The sequence below is a fragment of the Dipodomys merriami genome, unplaced genomic scaffold, assembly GCF_024711535.1.
Source record: "Dipodomys merriami isolate MVZ:Mamm:240054 unplaced genomic scaffold, mDipMer1.0.p SCAF_1, whole genome shotgun sequence".
NCBI lineage: Eukaryota > Metazoa > Chordata > Mammalia > Rodentia > Heteromyidae > Dipodomys > Dipodomys merriami.
This window is the reverse complement of record NW_027202270.1, coordinates 98,383-125,657: the sequence shown is the minus strand read 5'-3', so window position 1 is coordinate 125,657 and position 27,275 is coordinate 98,383. Positions and strand designations below refer to the sequence as shown.

Genomic DNA, 27,275 nt, shown 5'->3' with positions numbered 1-27,275 from the left:
TGACTGGCTTGTCGTTGGTCCTGGAGGTCTGTGTGATCCTCAGGTGCAGGCTGATGGGGTCATCTGTGTCACAGCGTGGAGTGTCTGCTAGCTTTGAGCCTCCCAGCTCCTTTCCCCGCCCATCCGAGGCCACCTGCCCAGCCAGGGTGCTCAGGCTCTGTGGTGATGCCGTCTCCTACCGGAGCCGATAGCCATGGTGGTCCCGACCCCTGGGACTGTGGCCAGGGCACATAGCCATGGTGGTCCCGACCCCTGGGACTGTGGCCAGGGCACAGACCGAGATTGAGCGCCATGGCTGGCCTCAGGCCAATTGTGTGTGGCAAGGTTAGTGTGTGTCTGTGTGTGCATGCGTGTGTGTGTGGGGGGGGTCCTGTCCTGCAGGTGTGAGGGTTTGGGCACACCCTGTGTGTGTGTGCGTGCATGCGTGTGTGTGTGGGGGGGGTCCTGTCCTGCAGGTGTGAGGGTCTGGGCACACCGTGTGTGTGCATGTGTGCGTGCATGCGTGTGTGTGGGGGGGGGTCCTGTCCTGCAGGTGTGAGGGTCTGGGCACACCGTGTGTGTGTGTGTGTGCGCATGTGTGTGTGGGGGGGTCCTGTCCTGCAGGTGTGAGAGTCTGGGCACACCCTGCCTGCCCCAGGAGGCAGTACCTTCGAAGGCCGGGTGGGCTGCGGCGCTAGGAAGGCCTACTGGGCTTCCCTCCCTCTTCTAGCATCTTCCTGTCCTGTTCACCCAAGCAGTCCTAGAGCACTCTGATGAGATTTCATCCTGTTCCTTCCAGATTCTTCTGATGTAGAGCGACTGGAAAGATTCTTTGACTCAGAGGATGAAGACTTCGAGATCTTGTCGCTCTGAAGACCCTGGTTTGGGATGGCCTCCGTGGCCCTCGCTGGGACATTTTGAGAATCCGGCCCTGCCTTGGGCGCTAGGTGCCACCGCATTCCATCCATCCAGCCCACCCTGCCAAGTGCTGCGTGCCTGGGCTGCTCTGTCCAGAGGGCTGCCACTCCGCCCGGGGACGGGGACTGCGCTGTCCCGAGCCTTACTGCTTGGAGTCGCGCTTCTCAGCCCAGAACACACGCCGGGGCTCTCCCTCACATGACGCCGCTATAGAAGCCCAGTGCAGCAGGTCCGGGCCTCCAGAGTTCTCCACTTGACACTGCCAGCCGCGTGTCAGTGCATGGGCTTTGGTCCTGCTTTTTCCTAGTGCCAGTGTCTGGTTTGTATGGAATTAAAGCCCTGTTTGAAGTTGCTCAACACAGACACGAATTTCTGGGGCACTTCCCAGGCCAGAGTCTCGAGACGTACAGGTTGGCACGTACGGAGCAATGGCCACTGTGGCCTCCTGCTGTCCTTGCTGGGCAGGGCAACCTTCTGGCCTGGCTTCTGCCCGGTGTGGTTTACCAAGGGCTACCTCAAAGGGAGAGCGAGGGGGAAAGAATTATAGCATGACTTCTCCCTGCTTTAGGGAGAAAAGTACTCGAGGCGCACGTGGAGATCCAAAGACGAGGCCAGCAAGTGTGGAGGCCTGAGCCACTGGGCACCTTCTGGGGATCCCTCCAGGGGCCGCTGCTGTTTGCTTGTCACCCAGCTTCCCCTCGGGGAGGGCAGAGCTGCTCTGCCTGTGACACTCGTGGTGGTGGGGGGTGCTGCCACCTTAGCCGTCCTCTCCACTCTGGCCCTTCTCAGAACTTCTCTCCTGGGTCGCTGCAGTTTTAGGTGGTTTGGGCCCAAGGGGTAGAAATCCTCGAGCAGCGCTGTGGTCCGCGGCAATGGGGGGCGGCGGGGCTCCTGGTGTTGGCAGGAGCGCTTGCAGGCCCCCCTTGGCACCTGTGACCCGGCTTCCCAGGCGCTCAGGCCCCCCTCTCTATCCAGGGGGCGTGAGCAGGAGGCCACCGGGAGGGGCGGGGAGAGGCACTGTCTGGAGACCCTCTCTCAATTCTGCAGACAAGCTGGGCAGGAACTGCTCCGAGGGGCCACTCTGTCTGCCCCAGTGTTGATGACATAATTTATTTCCCCATTCCTCCCTCTCTCCCACAGCCACAGGTGGGTTGGGGTAACAGGTAAGGCTGGGCCAACGCCCACCCCTGTAGGGCCCTGCCTCCCGGGTCCAGTGGCCACCGTGCTGCTGTGGCCTGGGGTCTCGCTGTAGACGCTGCTGCTGGTGCCAGGAGCGGTCTGGTGGACTGCTACCACCAGAGGTCTCGTGGCTGAAAATGCTTCCTGGAGAGGTTGTTCATTCTCAGTAGTATAGTTTGCGATTCCTAATGCAAATAATAAGTTTCAGTAGAAAAGTTTGTGTCTATTGATTTTTTTCCCGCTGGTTAGTTTTTAAGTGTGAATGTCTAGCTCATCTCGTCACAGATGGGACACCCGTACAATAGCCAGGGGAGCGGGCCTGCTTCTGTCCTGCTGCAAGCGTGTCCTCACCTAGGCCTGGGAGCAGGCACCTGCCCTCCTGTGACAGGAGACACGAGGAAGGGCCCCGCGTCTGGGAGGGTCCCGCGGGGTGCGCCCAGAGCAGTGTGTCTCGGGGGTCCCGCGGGGTGCGCCCAGAGCAGTGTGTTTCGGAGGGTCCCTCTTGGTGCGCTGAGGCTGGTCTGGTTTGGGGCAGGGGGAGGCTTGATGTGGGGGCACAGGCCTCCCGTCCCACTTGCTGCCTTTGTGGCTGCCTCTCGTGGTCCTGGAGGCCACCGTCATCCCTCCACCCTTAGGACTGCAGATCTGACCCTGATCCCCAGCCTGGTGCTGATGGCTCACACCTGTAATCCTAGCGGCTCTGGATCCCACTTCAAAGCTAGCCTAGGAAGGAAAGTCTGTGAGGCTCTTATCTCCAATTAACCACCAAGAAGCCAGAAGTAGAGCTGCGATTCAAGTGTGCTAGCGTTGAGCAAAACAAAAGCTGAGGAATAGCACCCAGGCCTCAAGTTCAAGTCCCAGGACCAGCACCAAAGAGTCCCCACATGAGGGGCTGGAGGCCCCTGCACAACACTCTGGTGGCGCCTGCCCACTGTCACGTCAGGAGCCCTGCTTCCCCTCATGCTGTCCCCAGGAGACGCTTGGATGGGATGGGCAGTAAGTCACTGTCTTGGGGTGACTAAGAAAGGTTCAGGGGAAGTGAAGGCAGCTTAACATCGTTGGGTTCAGAAAAACTGCAAGTGCTCAAGCTCATGAGGGCAGATTCCACTCAAAGCCACACCGTCCACACACACATTCTCAGTTCAGTTTTTATTAGTAGGAAACAGTAAGTCCAGCTAACAGATAATTTCCAATGATGTGTGATCTCAGTGAAATGGCTCAGTCATGGCGTTCAGTGAGAAAACACCTGTCAGCTTCAGGTTGGAGGCGTGGAAGAGGGCTTTCCTTGGCATCTGTGCCAGCTAGGCCTGGATGCACTCCAGCGGCAGGTCGCCAGAGGGGGCTCAAAGGTCTCTGAAGCAGTGAAATCTGAAGAGTGTCTTCTCGCCTTGGGAGGGACTGCAGGACGTGGCGCTGGAGCTGGAGCCTGCCTATTTCCACAGCTCCCCAAGTGGCCTCTGCACGGCTCTGAGGATGGCATCCTCAGAGAGAGCACAGATTTCCTGATGGATGTCCTCGATGCTTTTGGAAGCGTCGACCACCTGTTCAGCAGAGGGTGCAGGAAAAAAGACCCTCTGGCCACCTTCCTCTGCCAGGGTGGCGAGGGCCCTGAACCCCATCACAGGAGTGCGGTCTGCACCGCTGCCACCACTGACACAGAAGGAAGACCAGGTGCAGCTGCCCGCCGTGCCCCGAGCCAGCCGTGACTGTCCCTCAGTTGACAAGTGAGAAAAAGGTGCCGGCTTCCTCAGGGCAGCTGCCCCTGTCCCCGAACTCTGCTTCCAGAAGGGAGCTATACTGTGGGACCTGGCTCAGGAGTTGAAGGCTGTCCTAACTCAGCTGTGCTGCCTGTGCCTTGTGGAGAATCAGAACAGGTAGAAATCTCAATACCAGAAGAAAGCCAGGTGAGGAAATCAGAGGTACATGCCAGTGCTGGGGCCTGAACTCAGGGCCTGGCGTTGTCCCTCAGCTCTTCAGCTCAAGGCGAGCACTCCCACTTGAGCCACAGCACCACTTCTGGCTCTTTCTGCTTATGTGGTGCTGAGGAGTCGAACCCAGGGCCTCATGCATGTGAGGCGAGCGCTCTACCACTGAGCTGCTTTCCCAGCCCTCCAGTGCTTAGATATCTCTTCTGCTGTGCATCTGGGGCAGCCCTCAGCTCTGTGGGGCTAAGACCCTTTCCGGCACATTTTGGAAAATCTCTCAGGGCTAAGGCACATGGAGTCTAAGCATCGCTTAGGGCTGTGACCCTATGTGACGGAAAATACTTCCTCACGTGTACCAATGCCAGCCCCTGCTCAGACCCTCCAGGATGGCATCTGGGCCTGCTCACTGCTCGAGAAAATGAGCATTTCAAGGGGAAGGGCACGGTCAACTGATTTTTTCTTGTGTTGGTCCTGGGCTTGAACTCAGGGTCTAGCACCATCCCTGAGCGTTCTTTGCTCAAGCCTGGCATTCTACCACTTCAGCAGTACAGCTGTACTTCCAGCCTTTTTGATAGTTAATTGGCAATAAGAGTCTCATAGATGTTTCTGCTTAGGCTGGCTATGAACTGTGATTTCAACCTTTTTAGAACAGTTAGGATTACAGGTGTGCGCAACCAGTGCCTAGCCTGTTATCTGTTCTAAAACATAAGCTGCAAAGCTTATGAGCAAAGATACTACAGACACAGAGTGTCTACAAAGAGTGTGAGAGCAGTGGGCCCCCGGGCTGAGGCCTGGGGCCAGCTCTGCGGGGGCAGCCAGTATGCAGGGAAGAGCTGGGGTCGCGGAGAGAACAAGGCATGGAAAGGGGCGGTGCCCATGTCCCTGGGGAGAAGGAAGGACGAGGCTGATCCGTCAAAGAACCAACTAGAAGCAGCAGCACCAAAGGGAGGCCCGGTACGGGCACTGGTGAGCGCCAGGCTATGGTCACCGCAGCCTGTGGGGCGCCACGTACAGGGTGGGATAAAGAGTCCAGCCGTGACTGTGCAGCAGCCCTGGACAGCACTGACCGGGGGCCAGCAGGAACCGTGTGTTCTGTAGACTGAAAGGGCAGTAAGACAAGCCTGAGAACTGACCCCTTCTGACAGCATGACCTGAAAATGGGAACAATACCTAAGCACTTCTGCGATAATGAGGATGGAAGGCTCAGAGTGTGTGCAGTGGCTTGTAGGACTACACACTCCAGATGATGGCGCCTGGGGCTAAAGCCTTGCAGAGGACAAGATGGAGGAGGAGGCTGGGCTGCCGACTATGGAGGAACGCATGCAAGGGACTGCTCCTCCAGCTCTGGCCACAGACAAGGCACGAAGTCTCGATACTTTGAAGACCCACGGAGGATTACAATTTGCCCTCATGGGGCCGGGTGCCTTCATCCCTCCCCAGCTGCTGGAAAACTAGCCTCCACCCATCTGTACAGGTAGACTGACCTTCCAGTTCAAGGTCGTGTCTCTCATGAGCTGCTGGAAACACCGCAGCGCCCGCTCCTGGGCAGCCCCATTCTCGTACCGCTCGCGGCCAAACTCCCCCCTGGTTGCAGCCTCCCCCAGTTGTAACTGAAGGAACAGGATCAGGTCAGGTTTGGGAAGGCCCACATCCGGCTGCTTGCACCAATCCAAGGAAAAGTTCTGCCAACAAAGAACCCAACAGCAGGCAAAAACAAGCTGAGTGAGGTCTAATCTAAAAGTCGGGGCTGGGAAGGTGGCTCAGTGGTAGAGCGCTTGCCTTGCATGCCTGAGGCCCTGGGTTCGATTCCTCAGCACCACATAAGCAAAAAGAAAAAAGCCATTAGTGGCGCTGTGGCTCAAGTGGTAGAGCGCTAGCCTTGAGCTGAAGAGCTGAGGGACAGCGCCCAGGCCCAGAGTTCAGGCCCCACGACCGGACCCAAAAAAAAAAAAAAAGTCATTAAAGTCGTTTTTAGTGAGACACAAAGTACAGTTAGTGAGAATTTTTGTACAGCAGCGGCTTTTCCAATGGCGGGTCTCCCCTGCGCCACCTGCTGGCTTCCCTGAGCAATTACCTTGTGTGTGAACGGCGTCCGTGTGCCAGCACCTGTACCGCAGGGTGGGTAGCGGCCAGACCGCTCCAGATCTTCCCAGCAAGAAAGCACAACCCAGCCCAAGCTGGAGGCAGAGAGCAAATGGCACAAGACAGGCACTAGGCCCTGGCCATCCCCTTCCACCCACAGGTCTCCTGGGAAGAGCACGGCCGCCCGTCCGGCAGGGCTGTGCCAATCTCATGGTGTTCCCACTTACCAACCGGCTCAGGTCACTGAAAATGGTGTCCTCATTTCTGAAATAAAGCTAGGCTAGAAAGCCCTCTCAGCCCAAGGCACACACCGTGGGGAGGACACAATGCGAAGGCCCTGCCCACAGGGTCTGTGGAGTCGGCACACAGACATGAGGACGGGAGACCACCTGGAAATACTTTGTCTTCTGTTTTTGTTTTTGTTGGTCATGGGGCTTGAACTCAGGGCCTGGCGCTGTCCTTGCGCTTTTGAGCTCAAGGCGAGTGCTCTACCGCTTGAGCCACAGCACCACTTCCGGTTTTCTGGTGGTTTATTGGAGGTAAGAATCTCACGGACTTTCCTGCCCGGGCTGGCTTTGAACTGTGATCCTTAGATCTCAGCCTCCTGAGTAGTTAGGATGACAGGCGTGAGCCACCAGTGCCCGGCTGCTGTCTTCTGAATGGTATAAAACCATAAAAACCAAGTACCCATTGGGAAGAGAATTCAGATAATACAAGAGACGGAGGGCGGGTGCCTACAACCCTATCTACTGCGAGGCTGAGGGCTAGAGGGCCAGCCAATGAGTGAAAGCTCAGATACCAAGGCCAAGTCCCAGTCTCAGACAAAAAGGCTGGACAGGAAAGCCTCCAAAAAGCTGGAAGTGGACCTGTAGCTCAAGTGGTAGACTACTAGTCTTGAGAGAAAACGCTAATGAGTTCAAACCACAGAATCAGTATCAAGGTAAAAAAGAAAAAAAAAAAAAAAAAAAAGGCCAATTAAAAGGCTATGTAGCCGGGCACCAGTGGCTCAGCCTGTCATCCCAGATACTCAGGAGACTGAGATCTGAGGATCATGGTTCAAAGCCAGCCCAGCCCGGAAAGTCCGTGAGACTCTTATCTCCAATTAACCACCAGAAAAAAATGGAAGTGATGCTGTGGCTCAAGTGGTAGAGCACTCGCCTTGAGCTGAAGAGCTGAGGGACAGCGCCCAGGCTCTGAGTTCAAGCTCACAACCAACAAAACAGAAAAGAAAAGAAAAAAGACTATGTATGTATATATAGCCTCACACCTATAATCCTAAGATCTAAGGATTGTGGTTCAAAGCCAGTTTAGGTAGTTCAGGCATTGTGGATTGTGGTAGAGCACTAGCCTTGAGCAAAAGAGCTCAGGGATAGCACCCAGACCTTTCAGTTCAAGTCCTAGGACTGACAAAAATAAAAAAGGGATTTTTTTTTCAACTAATCATCACCATGGGATGCTATCACAAAAAGACAAACACCACCTGCCTTTTGTTGAGAGGCCCAACACTCTTCAAATTAAGCTTGCAAAAATAAAAGGTTTTCATTTGGTGTTGGGGCTTGAACCCAGGACCCCACCTAGTAAGCAATGGGCCCCAAATAAAAACTGTACAATGTTAATGAAAGCAAAAGACAGGACTTTAACTGAATTCTGGTTCAATATAACTAAGAATATAAACAGGACGATCAAACAGCTTTTGAGAGAGCTGGGAAGTTTGTCCTACTGTTTAATAACACTATAGAATGGACTGCTTTTTAGAGCCAGGCCCCAGTGGCTCAACCCTGTAAACCTAGCTATTTGAGAGGCTAAGATCTGAGGATATCATGGTTTGAAGCCAGCCTGGGCAGAAAAGTCCATGACACTCTTATCTCCAATTAACCACTCAAAAAACCAGAAGTGGCCGGCACCGGTGGCTCACGCCTGTACTAGCTACTCAGGAGGCTGAGATCTGAGGATCGCAGTTCAAAGCCAGCCTGGGCAGGAAAGTCCATGAGACTCTTATCTCCAATAAACCACTAGAAAACCGGAAGTGCCGCTGTGGCTCAAGCGGTAGAGCGCTCGCCTTGAGCTGAAGAGCGCAGGGACAGCACCTAAGGCCAGAGTTCAAGCTCCACGACAAAAAAACAAAACAAAACAAAACAAAAACTGGAAGTGTAGCTGTGGCTCAAAGTGGTAGTGCGCTAGCCTTGAAAGGAAGAGCTCAGGGACAGCGCCCAGGCCCTGAGTTTAACCCCACAGCTGACAGTAAATAAATAACTGCTCTTCAAAGGTAAGAGTATGCTTCTAAAACTTTTTAAAAATGAAATATTCATAAAGAAGTGCTAGACTTCTCTGATGTGTCACAAAGGAACCAGAGGGTCCGTGAGGCTGGGGACTCCCATTTTCAAGTTTTAAAAATAGGAAGCAAGGGCTGGGAAGGTGGCTCAGTGGTAGAGCGCTTGCCTTGCATGCATGAGGCCCTGGGTTCAATTCCTCAGCACCACATAAGCAAAAAGAAAAAAGCCGGAAGTGGCGCTGTGGCTCAAGTGGTAGAGCACTAGCCTTCCCAGAGTTCAGGCCCCATGACCGGATCCCCCCCCCAAAAAAAACAAGGAAGCAAGCTAGCAATAGTGGCTCATGCCTATAATTGTAGCTATTCAGGAGGCTGAGATCTGAGGATCATGGTTCAAAGCCAGCCCAGGTAGAAAAGACTGTGAGACTCCTACCTCCAATTAACTACCAGAAAACCAGAAGTGGCACTGTGGCTCAAGTGGTAGAGCGCTAGCCTTGAGCTGAAGGCTCAGGGATGGTGCCCAGGCCCAGAGTTTAAGCCCCACGACCAACACACAAAAAAAGAAGTAACTTGGAAGGTAGAGGCAGGCAGATCATCAGTGTGAGGCCAGTCCTGGCTACAGAGGAAGCCTGTGTCTCAAAAACCAAGACAAAAAATCAGAAAGGGCCAGTGCAGTACAGTCCACCACTACGATACATTATGGACAAGCTCCCTGGCACAGGGGACCAGTTCAGGAAAGTTCTACTGGTTCATGACATGTGGACACAAAGCAAGGCTATGAGAAAGCATACTGCCAACAAACCATCCTCAATGTGCAGTGAAACCACCCAAATAAAAGAAGCTGTATCGTGAAGATACCTTGCATCCACATAAGTCTTTCCTTATTGACAAATGGTTACACTTAACAACTGTCTCCTTGGCCTGGCGCCGGTGGCTCACACCTGTCATCCTAGCTACTCAGGAGGCTGAGATTTGAGGATCGCGGTTCAAAGCCAGCCTGGGCAGATAAGTCCGTGAGACTCTTATCTCCAATAAATCAGTAAAAACCAGAAGTGGTGCTGTGGCTCAAGCTGTAGAGCGCTCACCTTGAGCTGAAGAGCTGAGGGACAGCGTCCAGGCCCAGAGTTCAAGCCCTACCACCGACAAAAAAAAAAAAAAAAAAAAAAAGAACTGTCTGCTCCAAGGAGGGGTGACTGCTCCCGTGTGCAGCCGTCCCGCGGGTGGCCAGGGGCACCCCCATGGGCACCTCAGCACTTACCTCCTTGGCACTCGTAAAGGCAACACCGGAAAACGCGTATCTGTCCACAACAAGGGTCACACCTTGGCTCAACTTCTCCTTCATCAATGGCCTGAAAAACAGAATACTCCTGAGCCCCAGAACTGATTGTCCTAATGGTGCAATTCACGCATGCTTTTTTGTTTGGGGTTTTTTGTGTCCATTCTGGGGCTTGAACTCTGGGCCTGTCCCTCAGCTCTTCAGCTCAAGGCAAGCACTTGAGCCATAGCACCACTTCCAGTTTTCTGGTGGTTAATTGGAGATAAGAGTATCTCGGACTTTCCTGCCAGGGCTGGCTTTGAACTGCAATCCTCAGATCTTAGCCTCCTGAGTAGCTAGGATGACAGGCGTGAACCACTGGCGCAAAGCGCACATAATTTGTGTGTTTGTGTGTCTCAGCCGTGGGGTGCCGCGGACCGGGTTCTGTCGGGACGACGGAGGATACCTAGGGGAGGAACCTGGAATAGGATGGGGAGATGGCAAACAGACAACTCACACACATTAGGAGTGGATGCTGAGTGCCGAGTGCTGAGTGGATTTAATGCAGAGGATAACAAACTTTTATAACAGAAGTCTTCATAAGAAAGGGGCAAAAGGTTACACAATCTTGCTGCAAGGCTTTGTTCTTGGATGGTCACCAGCTGGTCGCCTGATAGGCACTTGTTTCCGGCTTTACCTCTATTTTTAAGAAATACAATGGGTTTCGATGATTGTCACCAATTAACCACTACTTTTTTTCTATAGAGGCCTTAACTGTCCCATTAAGATCTTTCCTGTTCCTTCTTTAATAGTAAGCACCCCGGAGGCCTAGATCTATACTTTTTTCTATAGAGGCCTTAACTGTCCCATTAAGATCTTTCCTGTTCCTTCTTTAATAGTAAGCACCACGGAGGCCTAGATCTAGCAAGTCTCTTAACAAATGAAAGAGAGTAACAGGAAGTTCTTTCTCCTAAGTAGTTATCTAGCAATTGCCATACATTCTTTCTGTTCTAGCCGCGCCTACAGCTTCTTGTAAATTTCTTACAATTCCTTCTGCTGGAGTGACTTTGTGAAACCCCCAATACTTTTATATTTACTCATAACTTGTCTACTAGCCTCCATAAGAGGGGCTTCAGGTTAGCACTTAACTCTGGTGAGTTAGTCATATTTTTAAGACACTCATCAGATATTAAGAAAGAGCTTTGAATAAGGGAACGTTGACAATGAGTAAGTACAATGAACAGTAGAAACAGTAAAAGATTAATAGGCACTCTTATGAGGAGAAGAAAGACAGAAACACATCTTTTCCCAGGGGTTTTTCCAGCCTTTTCCCAGGAGTAGGCCTCTTAGAAGCCCTATTCTCCGAGCTAGTCTTCGGTGAAGTCCCAAAACTTGGAGATAGGTTTCTGTAAAGCCCCATTCTCTGAGGTAGACTTCGGTGAAGTCCCAAAACTCAGAGATAGGTCTCGAGGCCCCTATCATGGTCTGATAGATGGTTTCCCATGCTAAACAGACTCTACTGGGGTCGGCGTGGCAGTGGGGCTTGAATTCTGGGCCTGGGTGCTGTTCCTCAGCTCTTCAGCTCAAGGCGAGTGCTCTACCACCTGAGCTCAAGCACCACTTCCGGTTTTCTGGTGGCTTATTGGAGGTAAGAGTCTCAAGGACTTTCCTGCCATGGATGGCTTTGAACCATGATCCTCAGATCTCAGCCTCCACAGTACACAGGATTACAGGCATGAGCCACCAGTGCCTGGCATGATTTTTTTTACACTGTATTTTCATTTAAAATAAGATGCAGTGTGTTTTTCCCTGGGCACTACACTCCCAGCAGAACTCAGCAGGGCTAACCTCACTAAGCAGGGCCAAGCCCAGATAACGCTGTGACTGAGGCACCCTCAGCACCCCTTCCACAGGCGAAGGCAGTGGGGGGCAGGGAGTGGGACACCAGGAGTGGTCAGTGATGCTGACTGACCTGCAAGTACAACGATGGACAGAAGGTTAAGGATGTCCTCAAGTAAACAACCACAATTCACTATCATCCCCAAGGCACTGAAATCCACATGTGCACACACTCGGGGCCTGACGTCAACAGACGGCTAACAGCCCATCTCATTGGAAACCTTCCAGCGACAGATAAAACTACAGTTGCCTGGCCTCTGAGCAAGGGGAAGAGGCAAAGCAGAAATGGTCATAAAACCCACTTCATAGGACCAACTCAACACAGGCCACAGACATAAATGTACAGTACATCGTGCCAAAAGAAAACAAGAGGAGCTGGGAAGGTGGCTCAGTTGGTAGAGTGCTTGCCTTGCATGCATGAGGCCCTGGGTTCGATTCCTCAGCACCACATAAGCAGAAAAAGCCAGAAGTGGGGCTGATGCTCAAGTGGTAGAGTACCAGCCTTCAGTTGAAGAGCTGAGGGACATCACCCAGGCCCAGAGTTCAGGCCCCACGACCGACCAAAGACAAAAACAAAAAAAACAAGAAGAGTGCTTGCCTTGCATGCATAAGGCCCTGGGTTCGATTCCTCAACACCACATAAGCAGGAAAAAGCCGGAAGTAGCCCTGTGGCTCAGGGGTAGGGCACTAGCCTTGAGCTGAAGAGCTGAGGGACAGCACCCAGTTCCAGAGTTCAAGCCCCATGACTGACAAAACAAAACAAAAAAAGCAAAAAACAAGAGGCTGGGTGACAGCTGGCTCACACCAGCTACTCAAGATGAAATCTGAGGCTGAAGGCTCAAAGCCAGCCCAGACAGAAAAGTCTGTGAGACTCATCTCCTATTAACCACTAAAATTCAGAAGTGGAGCTATGACTCATGTGATAGAGCACTAGCCTTAAGCACAAATGCTCAAGGACAGTGCCAGGCCCAGAGTTCAAGCCCCAGGACTAACAAGATATAGAAAAGTCTCATGGACTTTCCTGCCTGGGCTGGCTTGGAACCCTAACCTTCAGATTTCAGCCTCCTGAATAGCTAGGACTACAGGCGTGAGCCTGTTCCTGTATCAGTACTGCATACTGTACAGTCCAGTGTACTACCCCTGTATCAGTACCCAGCTAAAACAAAAAAATCTCAAGATACTGGGCTAGAAATGTGGCTTAGTGGTAGAGTGCTTGCCCCACACGCATGAAGCCCTGGGTTTGATTCTTCAGCACCACATACACAGAAAAAGCTAAAAGTGGCACTGTGGCTCAAGTGGTAGAGTGCTAGCCTTAAGCAAAAGAAGCTCAGGGACAGTGCCCAGGCCCTGAGTTCAAGCCCCAGGACTGGCAAAAAATAAATTCTCAAGATGCAAGAATAGGAAAACAACATTACTGAGGGGCGAAGTTCGTGACAGACCACTAATGAAAAAGAAGAACTCCAATAAAAATGGCCTTTAGCTGACACTTCATCCAAAATAAACTGATGACAAATAAACATATAAACTTCTACGCTAATTAGAACGAGAACCCAGGTGACAGGGACTGAGGTCCATGATACTCCATTTCCAAATTGGCCAGCAAAATGCTGAGCTGGAGGCTTGTCTCCAGCGGTAGAGCAGGAACTACAGACAAGCAACTGACCGCATGAAGCCAGGGTCCAAGCCCCAGTGCAGGTGCATGTGCCATGTCCACACACATACAAACGAGATGAAATGCCACCATGCCCCTTGTAGATTGGCCAACATCTGGAAGCCAAGGGCCGGGGAGGATATGGATTACACATACCTTGTGAGAATATAAAATACGCCACTTTGGAAGACTAAACACGCCATGCAATCCATCGATAGCTTTATTCATGATTGCAAAACCTTGGAACCAAGACATCCTTCAGTAGCTAAGTTATAAGCTGCACTCCAGTGAAATACTAAGAAGCATTCAACAGAAATAAATTCTCAAGTGATGAAATGACATAAGAAAAATGAATACAAATCAGCTGGCAAATCAGCAACCTGCGCCAGGCAAGGTGGCTCACACCTGAAATCCTAACTGCTCAGTAGGCTCAGATCTGAAGATGGAGGTCTGAAGCCAACCTAGGCAAGAGAGTCCATGACTCTTATCTCCAACTAACTACCAAAACAGTAGGAAGCGGAACTGTGGCTCAAGTGGTAGAGTACCAGCCTTGAGCTACCAAAGCTCAGAGACAGTGCGGTACCCAAGGGCCTGAGTTCAAGCCCCAGGACTAGCAAAAAAAAAAAATTAAAAAGGCAGCAATCTGTGCAGAAGAGATGGACAGTGATGCAGACTGAAGTCTGACCACTATAAAGTACAATCAGGCATATTCTCCTTTTCAAATTAAGACATCTGAGTCATATTATTTTTTCAAAGCTCTCACAGAAAGTCAACAATTACCTCTATAAATTCTACATGGATAAAATATTATAAAAATGGTCTCTTGTTCACCAAAAATGTGGAATGAGGAAAGCCACTCAATGCAAGACAAAGAACTAAGTCTGGAGACTAATGCAGGGAAGGGGAGGAGACTACAGGAGCACAGGGAGCAGGTGAAATGCACCTCCCAACAACCTCTCCCGAGTGCTATCTCCTGCTCCACAGGGTCTGCAGACAGAAAGGTGTCCAGTGAACTGGATGGCATGATCCATTCATATTAAAAAAACATCCACACAAACTGGGAGCTGGTCTCACTCCTGTAATCCTGGCCACTCTCCTAGGATATGAGGATCATGGTGCCAAGCCAGACAGTCAGGAAAGTCTGTGAATTTTTTTTTTTTTTTTTGGCCAGTCCTAGGGCTTGAACTCAAGGCCTGGCCACTGTCCCTAAGCTTCTTTTGCTCAAGGCCAGTACTCTACCACTTGAGCCACTTCTGTTTTTTTCTGCTTATGAGGTACTGAGGAATCAAACTCAGGGCCTCACGCTAGGCAAGCACTCTACCACTAAGACACATTCCTAGCCCCTCTGTGAATCTCTTATCTCCAATTAACCACCAAAAAGCTAGAAGTGGAGCTGGGTTCAAGTGATAGAGGGACAGCCTTGAGCAAAAAACTGAGGGACATGAGCTTAGGAGTGGCTCTGATGGTATAATGCTAACCCATAAGTCAAAGTTTCAGGTAATGAGTCTCTGTCTCAAACCAAAAAAAAAAAAAAAAAAAAAATTTCATGCTAAGGGGGCAGTGCCCAGGCCCTGAGTTCAAGCCCCAGTACTGGAGCGCAGGCCCACAAAAACTACAAAAAACTACTACAGGAAGCCCCACATGCGTTATCTACTTGTTGAAAGTGTAAACAAAATCATGTGAAAGGATATACCAGTCACTTGATACATAAAATATTAATGGAGGCATTATCTAGTATGATAAAAGGAGGTGAAGACAGTAAATGCTAATACACTGATTTATGTTCCAATACTGGTTATCAACCCTAATGACATAAATAAATGGGAAGCTAGGTGTTGTGTCGTATGCACATGATCCCAGCACTTGAGGCTGAGACAAAAGAATTTAAAATTTCAGGCCAACCATACACAGCAAGATGCTATTTTAAAAAAAATGTGTTTAAGCAGGGCACCAATGGCTCACGCCTGTACTCCTAGCTACTCAGGAGGCTGAGATCTGAGAATCATGGTTCAAAGCCAGCCCAGGTAAAAATGAGGCTCTTATTTCCAATTAACCTCCAGAAAACCAGAAGTGGAGATGTGGCTCAAACTGGTAGAGTGCTAGACTTGAGTGATAGAGCTCAGGGGCAGCGCCCAAGCCCTGAGTTCAAGTCCCATGACCCATTCCTGCCCCCAAATGCTTAAGGAAGGAGGACACGCAGTGATTTTTCTCGCTGTAGGCTGTGGGGCTGCGCGGCCTCGACTCACAGGGCTGCTGAGTACAGAGCCTCTGGGCACTGAGCCACCCTCTCCCTTCCCTCCGTCCTGCAGCACTCAGCCCTGGCCAGCTCGGGGCGGGGGTCTGTGTTTACACTTGCTCCCAGCGGTTCGCGGAGAAAAGCAGGTGCACGGAGTGATCCTCCAGGTCACTTTTTCTTTCCAGGTAGGAACTCAGAAGTTTACCGATTTCAGTTGATCTTTCTAGAACAAAGAAAAGCCTGCTCAAGTTAGGCTGCCCGTGTGAGTGAGCGCTCGGCTGACGCCCAATTTCTCACTCTGGATTCATTCTGCCAGATCCCCAGAGGCCACGTCCTTTGGAGGGGCTTGGGGCGGCGGCCACGACCAGGGGAGAGAGGCCGGACCTCGGGGCGGCGGCCACACCGGGGAGAGAGGCCGGGCCTCGGGGCGGCCACGACCAGGGGAGAGAGGCCGGGCCTGGCGGCGGAAACGACCAGGGGAGATAGGCCGGGCATCGGGGCGACGGCCACGACCAGGGGAGAGAGGCCGGGCCTCGGGGCGGCGGCCACACCGGGGATAGGCCCGGCCTCGGGGCGGCGGCCACGACCAGGGGAGAGAGGCCGGACCTCGGGGCGGCGGCCACACCGGGGAGAGGCCGGGCCTCGGGGCGGCGGCCACACCGGGGAGAGGCCGGGCCTCGGGGCGGCGGGCTGGGGCGCGCGTCCGCGCGGGCTCTCCCCCAACCCCCTCTTGTTCCCGTTAGCCCCGCCGGCCCGCCCTGCGCCCCGGCCCCGGCTGACCCGAGGCCTCGGGGCGCAGCCCGCGCGGCTCTCGAGCGGCCGGGCGCCAGTGCTGAGCGGAACGGCGCGCGCGGCCCACGCCACGCACAGAGCGGCGGGCGGGGCGCGCGTGGCCGCAGGGAGCCCGGGTCAGGGCCCAGCCGGGTGGCGAGAAACACGGAGCGCGAACGCACAGGCGGCGCCCGGGAGCCCTGCCGCCCGCCCGCCCGCGGGGCCGGCCGCCCCGCACGCCCGCCGCCCCGCACGCCCGCCCCGCGCACCAGGGAAGCGCAGCAGCTCGGCCCGGTGACCCGCGGCGCACAGCGCGGACACCAGCTTGCGGCCCTGCGTGCTCTTGCCCGCGCGGTCCACGCCCTCCAGCACGATCAGAGCCCCGCGGGGGCCCGCCATGGCGCCGGTCCGCCCGCGCCACACCGCGCAACTCCCGCCGGCGCCCGCGCCCGCGCCCGCGCCGCCGTCCGCTGCGATTGGCTGGGCTGGAAGGGCGTGGCCTGGAGGGGGTGTGGCCGGCGGAGGGCGAGATCCGCCTGGGGCGTGCCCTATAGGGCGCGGTCTGAGCGACGGTGCCGCCCCTTCCGGGTGGGGAGCGCCGGCGGTCGACTAGCCCGCGCTGCCGCCGCCTGCGGAAGGCCAGCCGCGAGTTCAAGTTCCCAGAGACGCTCGCCCGTGACCCCGCGCAGCGCCTGCCCTTCCCGAGCTCCCCGAGGAAGGCACCCGTCAGCAAGGACGCGGGATCGAGCTGTTCTCTAAGGCGCCCTTTGCTGCGAGCAGACCTCGTGCGAGCCGCGCGTGCCGCGGCGCCGACCGCGTCCCGGGCTCGCCGGGGGCCCCTGAGGGAGCGCGTTTCCAGCTGCTGCGCCTGCGCGTGCGCCCCCGGCTCGCAGGAGGCCCCTGCAAAGGCCCGCCCCGCCGCCGGCCCGAGCGGGCCTTTCGAGCTGCTGCGCCTGCGCGTGCGCCCCCGGCTCGCAGGAGGCCCCTGCGAGGGCCCGCCCCGCCGCCGGCCCGAGCGGACGTTTCCAGCTGCTGCTGCGCCTGCGCGTGCGCCCCCGGCTCGCGAGGGCCCGCCCCGCCGCCGGCCCGAGCGGACGTTTCCAGCTGCTGCGCGTGCGCTGCGCCTGCGCCTGCGCCTGCGGCCGCCCCGGAGCCTCTGTGCGGCGTTTCGGTGCTTCCTCGGCGGTGAGAGCCGCAGACGTTCCTGCCCGGGCTGGCTTCGAACCGTGAGCCTCAGATCCAGCCTCCCGAGGAGCTAGGATGACCGCGTCGCTTTGTAGCTTCCGGGGGACCCGCCCAGACCTGGTTTCTTCCTGAGCTTGACCTCGTGGCCTCCGCAGGCCAGGGCCCCTCTGCGGGTGATTCACACCTGTAACCCTAGCGACTCGGAAGGACCACAGTTCAAAGCCACCCAGGACAAAAAGTCTTTCAGACTGCTTCCAGTTAACTAGCAAAATGCTGGACTGGGGGTGTGACTCTGGCAGAGCACTAGCTATGAGCGAGCAAGTGAGCAAGGTAAGGCCCTTAGGTCAAGCTAAGGAAATAGGATGTGGACATAGAACCTGGCCCTGGAGGCTCACGCCTGCAATCCTAGCTACTCAGGAGGCTGAGATCTGAGGGTCAGAATCCTAAGCCAGCCTAGGTAGGCGTTAACCACCAAAAAAGCTGGGAGTGGAGCTAGAGCTCAAGTAAAAAAGCTAAGGGGCAGTGCCAAAGCCCTGCATTCAAGCCCAGGACTGGTACAAAAATAAGCAAACAAATAAATGTCCTTTTATGGTTTGGCAATCTTTTTCCTGGCCCTCCACTTAGAAATGTGCAGTTAGGGTCCACCTTTATACACAGATCTTGCAATGAAGGCACAGAAAAACAGCTGCAGCTCTGCAAATCTGAGTCAGCCTTAGCACAAGCTAATGAAGATAACCAAGAATGGTATAGTGAGCACAGAAAAAAACCTGGCTAGCCACAGATTCAACAACCCTCACCATGTCTTTGAGTAGTTGCATATGAGGCCCATGAACACCTCTGGAAGAGTTGTGCATGAACGGTGGACTGATAGGAACCAGCTTGCAGTCTGAGGGTTTAATTGACCCATGGAAACTCATACAGTCCATGTGGAACCTACAATGATTTTATGTGTGTGCATGCACCAACACTGGGGCTTGAATTCTGTGCCTATGTGCTGTTCTTGTGCTCTTGTGGTCAAAGCTAGCCCTCTTATTTGAGCCACAGCTCCACTTCTGGCTTTCTCCCGGTTAACTGGAGATAAGAGTCTCATGTAGGGCTGGGAAGGTGGCTCAGTGGTAGAGTGCATGCCTTGCAAGCATGAGGCCCTGGGTTCAATTCCTCAGCTCCACACAAACAGAAAAAGCCAGAAGTGGCACTGTAGCTCCAGTTGTATAGCGCTAGCCTTGAGCTGAAGAGCTGAGGGACAGTGCCCAGACCCAGAGTTCAGGCAGGCCCCATGACTGGCAAAAAAAAAAAAAAGTCTCATGTACTTTCTTGGAACCATGATTCTCTGATCTCAAGATTACAGGTGTGACTCACCAGTGCCCAGCTGCCTAATCAACTTGAGGGTTATGTATTTCACTTGTAAAGACACCTTATTAACCCCTACACAAGACATCAGGTGGTGTCCTCCAGCCTAGCAGGAGCTCAGCTTACCTTTTTCTTTCTTTTTTTTTTTTTTTGCAGGGGTGGGAGGGAGATCTGGTCGAGGGCCTGAACTCTGGGCCTGGGCGCTGTCCCTCAGCTCTTCAGCTCAAGGCTAGCACTCTACCACTTGAGCCACAGCGCACTTCCGGCTTTTTTTTTTTCCTGCTTATGTGGTGCTGAGGAATCGAACCCAGGGTCTCATGTATGCAAGGCAAGCGCTCTACCACTGAGCCACCTTCCCAGCCCCTGCTTATCTTTTTCTTTAATAAATCTTTGCCATTTTTCTTTTCTCTCTGTGTCCATGGAATCAGTCTTAAAGAATACAGACAGGGAGGTAGAGTGCTTGCCTAGCATACATGAGGCCCTGGGTTTGACTCCTTGGTACCACATAAATAAAATTATACACACACACACACACAATGTATCTGTTCCAGATGTTGCAGTTTTTCAGTATTGTGAGAATACATTATTTTTGTACTGGTCCTGGGACTTGAACTCTGCCTGGGTGCTGTCCCTGAGCTTCTTTGGCTTAAGGCTAGCGCTCTACTACTTGAGCCACTGGCTTTTTTGAGTACTTTTATTGGAGATGAGTCTCACAGACTTTCTGGCTCAAGCTGACTTCCAACCACAATCCTCAGATCTTAGCTTCACGAGTAGTGAGTAGTTAGAACTACAAGTGTGAAAGCCGGGTGCTGGTGGCTCACGCCTGTAATCCTAGCAACTCAGGAGGCTGAGATCTGAGGATCGCGGTTCAAAGCCAGCCTGGGCAGGAGAGACCGTGAGACTCCTATCTCCAATAAACCACCAGAAAACCGAAAGTGGCGCTGTAGCTCAAGTGGTAGAGCACTGGCCTTGAGCTGAAAGAGCTGAGGGACAGTGCCCAGGCCCAGAGTTCAAGCCCCACAGCCGACCAAAAACAAAACAAAAACTACAAGCATGAGCTGTCAGTGCCCAGCAGTGTTGATACTTTTAACTGCTCAACTATTTTGGACCAACAGACATTCCCACAGATTGTGTGTTTTGTACTTTGGCCAAACCTAGGTTTCCTCAGACTTTTTCAGTCTTTGCCAACTTGTTAGGAAAAAAAAGTAACAATACAACCTCAAATGTTTTACTTGTATTGATTTACTTATAAGTGAAACTAAAGATATGTGAATATATTTGCATAAATATATGCATTTACTAGTATTTATGTGTGTGCCAGTTCTAGGACTTGAACTAAGGGCCTTGCACTCTCACTTGGATTTTATGCTCAAGGATGGCACTCTCCCACTTGAAACATACCTCCGTTTCCTTTTTTTTTTTTTTGTTGGTCATGGGGCTTGAACTCTGGGCTTGGGCACTGTCCCTGTGCTCTTCAGCTCAAGGTAATCGCTCTACCACTTGAGCCACAGCGCTATTTCCGGTTTTTTTAGTGGTTTATTGGAGATCAGAGTCTCACGGACTTTCTTGTCCTGGCTGGCTTTGAGATCCTCAGATCTCAGCCTCCTGAGTAGCTAGGATGACAGGCGTGAGCCACCGCGCCCGGCCATTTTTTGGTTTTCGCTGGTTAACTGGACTTTCCTACTGGAGCTGGCGCCAACTCACGATCTCAGCCTCCTCTGTAGCTAAAATTATAGGTATGAGCTGCCAGCGTCTGGCTTCAGGTAAGTCCGTTCACACACACACCTCCCGCCACCGAGGATGGAACCGAGCACCTCTTCTGAGCTAAGGCAGCAGTTCGCAAGCCACATCAGCCCTGTGGAGATAGGGTCTCCCTATACTCAGGCTGCCGCCCTCAAAGGTGTGCGCCACTAAACCAGTTTGTATTCCAACATTTTCTTCGTGTTTTTCACCTATTCGCTTGGGTCTTCACGTCTTTCATGCCCGTCCTGGGGCTTGAGCTGGGGCTCCGTCCAGCCAGAAGCGAAGCGCGATCCCCAGATCTCGCCTCCTGAGTCGCGAGGGTTACAGGCGTGCTCCCGCAGGGAGGTCGGCCCTTCCCCTTCCTCGGCTCCGCGGGCCGCCGGGAGCCCGGGGCGGGGCGATGGGGCGGGGGGCCCGGGGTGAGGCGGGCCCGGGGCGGGGTGATGGGGCGGGGGGCCCCCGCTGGCCGGCAGAGGCGGCGTGCCGACGCGGGGATCGGGCTGCGCCGCCCCCGGGAGGGCACCCGGCGGCCGCGGGTCAGGGCGGCGGCGGCTCCCGGCCACAGGCGGGGGAGCGCGGCGGGGACGCACAGGGAGTCGCGCTCCCGGCCCAGGGTGAGCGCCACGCCCGCCGAGGTGACACGCGGGCCTCCACCGGGCTGCTCCGGGGGGGGATCCTCGCGCCGGCCCGCGCCCGCCCCGGCCCCCGCGCCGTGTCCGCGCTCTCACGCCCGGCAACGCCTCTCGCGGCGAGCCGGCCGGAAGTGTGGGGGCGGGGCCAGGCTCGCCCCGCCCCCGCGACGTCCAACCGGCGCGCGCGGCTCATGAATAGTGAGCGCGCGGCGCCACCCCGCCCCCGTCCCGCGGCACCGCCGCCCGCGCAGACCCTGAGCGCTGCCGCGGTGAAGATGGCGACCGCTATGTACTTGGAGCACTACCTGGACAGTAAGCGCCCTGCACGCGCCGCCGCCCGTGCGGGCCTGCCCGCCGCAGACCCCGCGCGCCACGGCCCGCGCGCGAGCCCGGGGGCGTGGGTGGGGACGGGGGTTGGGGCGGCCGGCGAGCCGGGCGGGCGGGCGGGCGGGGCCGCGGGACGGCGGGCGGGCGGGCGGGCGGGCGCGTGGCGCGGGGTCCTCCGCCGCGGCCGCGCCAATTCCGAGTGCGTCACGGGGGGGTGGTGCTCCGGCCGGGGGCGTGGCCCGCCCGCCGAGGCCCCGCCCCCGGCCCCGCCCCCTGGCCGCGGCCGCCCCGCGGGGGAGCGGGGTCTCGGCGCGGCGGCCCCGCGGCGGCCTCGGCGTCCGGGCTGGGAGGTCCCTCCGCAGGAGGCCAGGCGCCGGGGGCCGGGGCGGAGGCCGCTGGCCGGCTCTGGGTGGCCGGTGGACCCCGCCGTGCAGCGGGACAGCCGGGGCTTCCGGGACCGCGCGGTGCGCCGAGCCTGGCGCGGACCGGAGCGCACTTCCCGCGAGCCTCCCCGTGGAGGGCTTGAAAGTCACAGAAGAAAGTTCCAGAATGCCGTAGGTTCCCCGGTGTCCCGCGTGGGGAGGCCGCGCCAGGGTCTGAGTGACATCCGGTGGGAGCCTGAGGACCGCGAGGCCGGGGCCGAGGCCCCTCCGGGAGATGCCCAGGGAGCAGCGCCTGGAGAGCCAGCCTGGAGCGCGGAAGCTGGGGCGGCGCCAGAGCCGGGTTCCAGCCCGGGCGCTGTGGGGAGCGGGAGGGCCCAGCCCGGCGGGGAGGGCGGAGGGCGGCCCCGAGGCCCCCTCCCAGGTCCTGCGGGGTGCACGCTGTGGGGAGGGCGGAGGGCCCAGCCCGGCGGGGAGGGCGGAGGGCGGCCCCGAGGCCTCCTCCCAGGTCCTGCGGGGTGCACGCTGTGGGGAGCGGGAGGGCCCAGCCCGGCGGGGAGGGCGGAGGGCGGCACGGAGCCCTCCTCCCAGGTCCTGCGGGGTGCACGCTGTGGGGAGCGGGAGGGCCCAGCCCGGCGGGGAGGGCGGAGGGCGGCCCCGAGGCCTCCTCCCAGGTCCTGCGGGGTGCACGCTGTGGGGAGCGGGAGGGCGGCACGGAGCCCTCCTCCCAGGTCCTGCGGGGTGCACGCTGTGGGTAGCGGGAGGGCCCAGCCCGGCGGGGAGGGCGGAGGGCGGCACGGAGCCCTCCTCCCAGGTCCTGCGGGGTGCACGCTGTGGGGAGGGCGGAGGGCGGCCCCAAGACCTCCTCCCAGGTCCTGCGGGGCTGCCGCGGCCCGGGACTAGTGAAGTGAAGCCAGTCCTTAGCGGCCCGGTGGCCAGGTACTGCCCTGTCGGTGTGTGAAGGGAACAGGTTTACCCTTGGGCCACGCTTCCGTGCCTGTGGCCTGCAGCGCCCCGGGCTCGAGACTTCGGGGCAAAGGCCGAGATTCTGAGGACTCGAGCCTTGGAGCTCGCAGTTCATTGAGAGAAGCCATCCAGCCCCGGCTGTCTCCCCTCCCTCGGCTAGCAGCTGTTCCCTGCATTCCCTACTAACTTTGCTTGCTTCTAGAGGCTTCTGAAGCTTGTGAGCTTCTGTCAACACTGTGCTGCATCCTAAAAAGAAGTCAGTCCTTTTATTCCCCAAACCCAGAGATAGAAGACAAATTGGGCTGGCTGCTAAGACTTGTGGGTAAGGCTTGGAGGCCCACCCGTCTTCCTGAGAGCTTCCATACCCCTTCCAGGCATTGAGAACCTGCCCTGCGAACTTCAGAGGAACTTCCAGTTGATGCGTGAGCTAGACCAGAGGACAGAAGGTGGGTCCGTCCAGAGCTGACCAGGGAGATGCAGGGTGGCGGAGAGCTTGGGGGGACTCTGCAGTGGAGCTGTAGCCTAGCTCAGGGCATAGTACAGTGTCCTCCAAGGAGTGCTGGTGTTTTTGTTCATAGTAGTTATTATTATTTATTTTTTGAGATAGGCTGTCTTTTGTAGCCCAGGTTGGCCCAGAACTCTAGATCCCCCTTCCTCAGTCTCCTGAGTAGGAATGGGAAGAATGGAACACTGGCACTTTTTTTTTTCTGGCACCTGGATTTGAACACTGGGCTTACTTGCCCTTGAACCATGACCCTCCTGTGCAGTTAGGGTTATGAATGTGAGTCACTGGCAAGCAATGCTTCTGTGTGTGTGTGTATGCGCGCACGTGTGCACATGCGTGTGTGCAGACACTGGGGCTAGAACTGTATTCTTTAGCTTTTTATTTTCTTATTTTGTGTTGGTCCTAGGGTTTGAACTCAGGGTTTGGGCACTGTCCCTGAGCTTTTTTGTTCAAGACTAGCACTCTGCCACTTGAGTCACAGCTTCGCCTCTGGCTTTTGGGTGGTTAATTGGAGATGAGAGTCTCACTGACTTTCCTCCTAGGGCTGGTTTCGAACCTCAAGCCTCAGTCTCAGCATCCTGAGTAGCTAGGATTACAGGCGTGAGCCCTGGTGTCCTTTTTTTTGTTCACTTGCTTGGCTGGCTTGGGTGACATGCTACCCTTTGAGCTACAGCTCTACTTCTGGCTTTTTGCTGTATAATTGTAAATAAAAGATTCATGGAGCCAGGTGCTGGTGGCTCACACCTGTAACCCTAGCTTTTCAGGAGACTGAGATCTGAGGATCTCCGTTCAAAGCCAGCCTGGGCAGGAAAAAGTCCAGGAGACTCTTTATCTCCAATTAACCACTAGAAATCCAGAAGTGGCGCTGTGGCTGTGGCTCAAGCGGTAGAGCGCTTGCCTTGAGCTGAAGAGCTGAGGGACAGCGCCCAGGCTTAGAGTTCAAGCCCCATGACCAAAAAAAAAAGACTCATGGAGAGGTTGGGAAGGTGGCTCAGTGGTAGAGTGCTGGCCTAGCATGCATGAAGCGCTGGCCTTGATTCCTCAGTACCGCATAGACAGAAAAAGCCAGAAGTGGCCCTGTGGCTCAAATGGTACAGTGCTAGCATTGAGCAAAAAACAAGCTCAGGGACAGTGCCCAGGCCCTGAGTTCAAGCTCCAGGACTGGCCAGAAAAAGAAAAGGACTTTCCTGTCCAAGCTGGGTTTGATCTAAGAGTCTCAGAGCTCAGCCTGTTGAGTAGGTTTACATGCATGAGTCACTGGTACCCAGCTTAGCACTGGTACTTGTTAAAGCCAGGTGTAAGCTGGGTGCCAGTGGCTCCATGCCTGTAATCCTATCTACTCAGCCCGGGCAGGAAAGTCTGTGAGACTCTTATCTCCAGTGAACCACCAGAAAACCGAAGGTAGTGCAGTGGCTCAAGTGGTAAAGGGACAGCACCCAGGCCCAGAGTTCAAGCCCCATGGCCAGGAAAAAAAAAAAAAAGATTACTTTTGTCCCCTTAGTATTTAATTCTTGTTCCTAAACCACATATTCTTTTTTTTTTTTTTTTTTGCCAGTCTTGGGGCCTGAACTCTAGGCCTGGGCGGTGTCCCTCAGCTCTTCAGCTCAAGGCTGGTGCTCTACCACAGCGCCACAGTGCCACTTCCTGCTTTTTCTGCTTATGTGGTGCTGACAAATGGAACCCAGGGCCTCATGCATGCGAGGCAAGCGCTCTACCACTGAGCCACCTTCCCAGCCCCTAAACCACATGTTGTTGTCCTTTCTCATTTCCAGTAAGTTTCAGACTTGGTTTAGTTCATTGCAGTTGAAGAACTCCTCTACACGCCCTTCCATCTGTGGTAGTCTTGTCATTAGCAGTTGTGTGTTTACCTGACACTTTCTGAATAACTAGATTTCTTGGAGTTGCTGCTTTATCTGATCTCCAGGATTCCAGCAGATCTGCAGCTCCCTTTCCCAGGTTCTTCTTACCTGGCTCCAGCCTTCTGTGTATTTGTTGCCCTGGAGTTCTTCCAGGATTTCCTTACCCCACTTTTTCTTTTTTTGTCTTTTGTGCCATTACTAAAACTTGAACTCAGGGCCTTGGCTCTCACTCACCTTTCATGTTCTAGAGCCATACCTCCACTTCAGCCTTTAGGATATTAATTGGAGATAAGAGTCTCATAGATGTGTCTGTCTGGGTTGGCTTTGAACTGTGGTGCTCAGCTAGGATTATAGGCATAAGCTACTTTATCGTGTGTGTGTGTGTGTGTGTGTGTGTGTGTGTGTGTGTGTGTGTGTACCAGTTCTCCAGTCCTAGGGCTTGAATCTCAAGTTTATCGTGCGTGCGTGCGTGCGTGCGTGCGTGCGTGCGTGCGTGCGTGCGTGTGTGTGTACCAGTTCTCCAGTCCTAGGGCTTGAATCTCAAGGTCTAGGTTCTGTTCCTGAGCTTTTGTGCTCAAAGCTAGCATTCTACCACTTCAGCCACAGCTCTGCTTGCAGCTTTTTGATGGTTACTTTTTTCACAGGCTTTGCTGCCTGGACAAGCTTCAAACCATAATCCTCATGTCTCAGCCTCCTGAGTAGTGAAGGATTACAGGCATGAGCCACCAGTTCCTGTCCTGGCTAATTTTGTTTGTTGTTCTTGTTGCCAGTCCTGGGGCTTGAACTCTGTGCCTGGGCTCTTTTTCTAAAGGCAAGCACTCTACCACTTGAGCTACAGCACCACTTTCAGCTTTTTCTGTGTATGTGGAACTTAAGAATTGAACCCAGGCCTTCATGAATGCCAGGCAAAGACTACCACCGAGCCACATTCTCAGTCCCCGGCTAATTTTTAAAATGTGATTTTATTGTTATTAAGATGTTGTGTAGAGGAGTTACATTTCAGAATTGAGGGAATATGTACATTTTCTCTTCTGGACAGTGTCACCCCTTGCTTAGCTTTCGAGTTTTATTTGTTATTTTTCTGTGATGGTTCTGGGGCTTGAACTCAAGGCCTCACCTGCTCACTGCTGGCAGGCTACCACTTGAGTCCTACCTCTAGTTTCACCTTTTTGCTGGTTAACTGGAAATAAGAGTCTGGAGGATTTGTCTGTTTCTGTTGGCTTTAAACTTTGATCCTTAGATCTCAACCTCTTGAATAGCTAGGATTATAGGTATGAACCACCAGGATTTGACTTGGCTTACCTTTAAAAAAAAATTTTTTTTTGTGCCAGGCCTAGGGCTTGACTCAGGGTCTGGGCTCTGTTGCTGAGCTTTTTTTTTTTTGGTCGGTTGTGGGGCTTGAACTCGGCCTGGATATTGTCCCTGAGCTCTTCAGCTCAAGGCTAGTGCTCTACCCCTTGAGCCAAATCACCACTTCCTGTCCTTGAGCTCTTTTGCTCAGTACTAGGGCTCTATCACTTGAGCCACAGCTCCAGTTCTGGCATTTTGGTTGTTAGTTAGAGTTAAGAGTCTCATGGACTTTCCTGTCTGGCCTTGATTCTCAGATCTTGCCTCCTGAATAGTTCCGATTATAGGCCTGAGTCCCCAGCCAGTGTGTCTGTTAACATACTCATCAGGCACATAGCTCACATTGCCGCTGACACACTCACCCTTACTCTAGTCATCTTTCCTGTGTGACACTTGGCTATTTGATCCTTTATATATGTGATTTCTTGTTCTTTCCTATTATGAAACTTTTGATGTGTTCTCTTTATTTCCAGTTTTAAGTTTCATGGTAACATGCTGTGGTGTGGGAGAATGCTTTATATATTGGGCCTTTGCCAGATTGGAAACTCTGTTTGTAGTTTGTTGGTGCAGTGTCTTGGGAAAGGGGAAACCTGTGAAATAAGGTATCCATTCAGAAACCAGCATCCAGCATTTGCAGATGGGTTAGCAAATGCCTTTAAGTGAAACTTCTGTTCCACCTATCAGATGGAGATGTTGTGTCCTGTGCCTGGAGGCCCATGAGTCCTTTCTGACTAGAAAGGACTCATGTCCTTGATGCTCTTTGGTGGCAAATCCCCACCTACAACCGTACTTGTCCCTCCTCAACAAGAGCTGAGTT

General features: G+C 54.4%; 3 protein-coding genes across 5 annotated transcripts in view; 2 read left to right on the top strand and 1 right to left on the bottom strand.

The window, feature by feature from the left end:
• Window positions 1-1,254, top strand: part of Atg4b (autophagy related 4B cysteine peptidase) — a 28,721-nt gene extending 27,467 nt beyond the window's left edge. The window contains exon 13 of the mRNA XM_070000121.1: window positions 779-1,254. Coding sequence (XP_069856222.1) covers window positions 779-852 — 74 coding nt within the window. The 3' untranslated portion in view covers window positions 853-1,254. The remainder of the gene's footprint in view (window positions 1-778) is intronic.
• Window positions 1,255-3,210: 1,956 nt separating this feature from the next.
• Dtymk (deoxythymidylate kinase) lies at window positions 3,211-16,613 on the bottom strand. Its single transcript, XM_070000020.1, has 5 exons — window positions 16,434-16,613; window positions 15,508-15,616; window positions 9,611-9,701; window positions 5,486-5,683; window positions 3,211-3,617 (listed from the first exon to the last, which is right to left on the bottom strand). Exons 1-5 carry the CDS (start codon window positions 16,561-16,563, stop codon window positions 3,507-3,509), a joined length of 639 nt encoding a protein of 212 aa, XP_069856121.1. The 5' UTR covers window positions 16,564-16,613; the 3' UTR covers window positions 3,211-3,506.
• Window positions 16,614-17,303: 690 nt separating this feature from the next.
• Ing5 (inhibitor of growth family member 5) overlaps window positions 17,304-27,275 on the top strand; it is a 28,384-nt gene continuing 18,412 nt past the window's right edge. Inside the window, exons 1-2 of one of the 3 annotated variants that reach the window (XM_069999941.1) lie at window positions 17,304-17,679; window positions 23,122-23,193. In XM_069999941.1, coding sequence (XP_069856042.1) covers window positions 23,166-23,193 — 28 coding nt within the window. In that variant the 5' untranslated portion in view covers window positions 17,304-17,679; window positions 23,122-23,165. Of the gene's footprint in view, window positions 17,680-21,278; window positions 21,387-21,721; window positions 21,956-23,121; window positions 23,194-27,275 lie in introns of those variants that run through there. The other 2 variants (XM_069999808.1, XM_069999890.1) reach the window with 2 other exon arrangements.

What these genes read in the sequence shown, in the direction of transcription:
- Dtymk (XM_070000020.1), bottom strand. Translation starts at nt 16,563, where the DNA reads ATGGCGGGCCCCCGCGGGGCTCTGATCGTGCTGGAGGGCGTGGACCGC. An exon ending in GCGAACCGCTGGGAGCAAGT is followed by an intron (nt 9,702 to 15,507) that starts GTAAACACAGAC and finishes TCTGTTTTTCAG; the next exon opens with GCCATTGATGAAGGAGAAGT. An exon ending in CCTTTACGAGTGCCAAGGAG is followed by an intron (nt 5,684 to 9,610) that starts GTAAGTGCTGAG and finishes CTTTGTTGGCAG; the next exon opens with AACTTTTCCTTGGATTGGTG.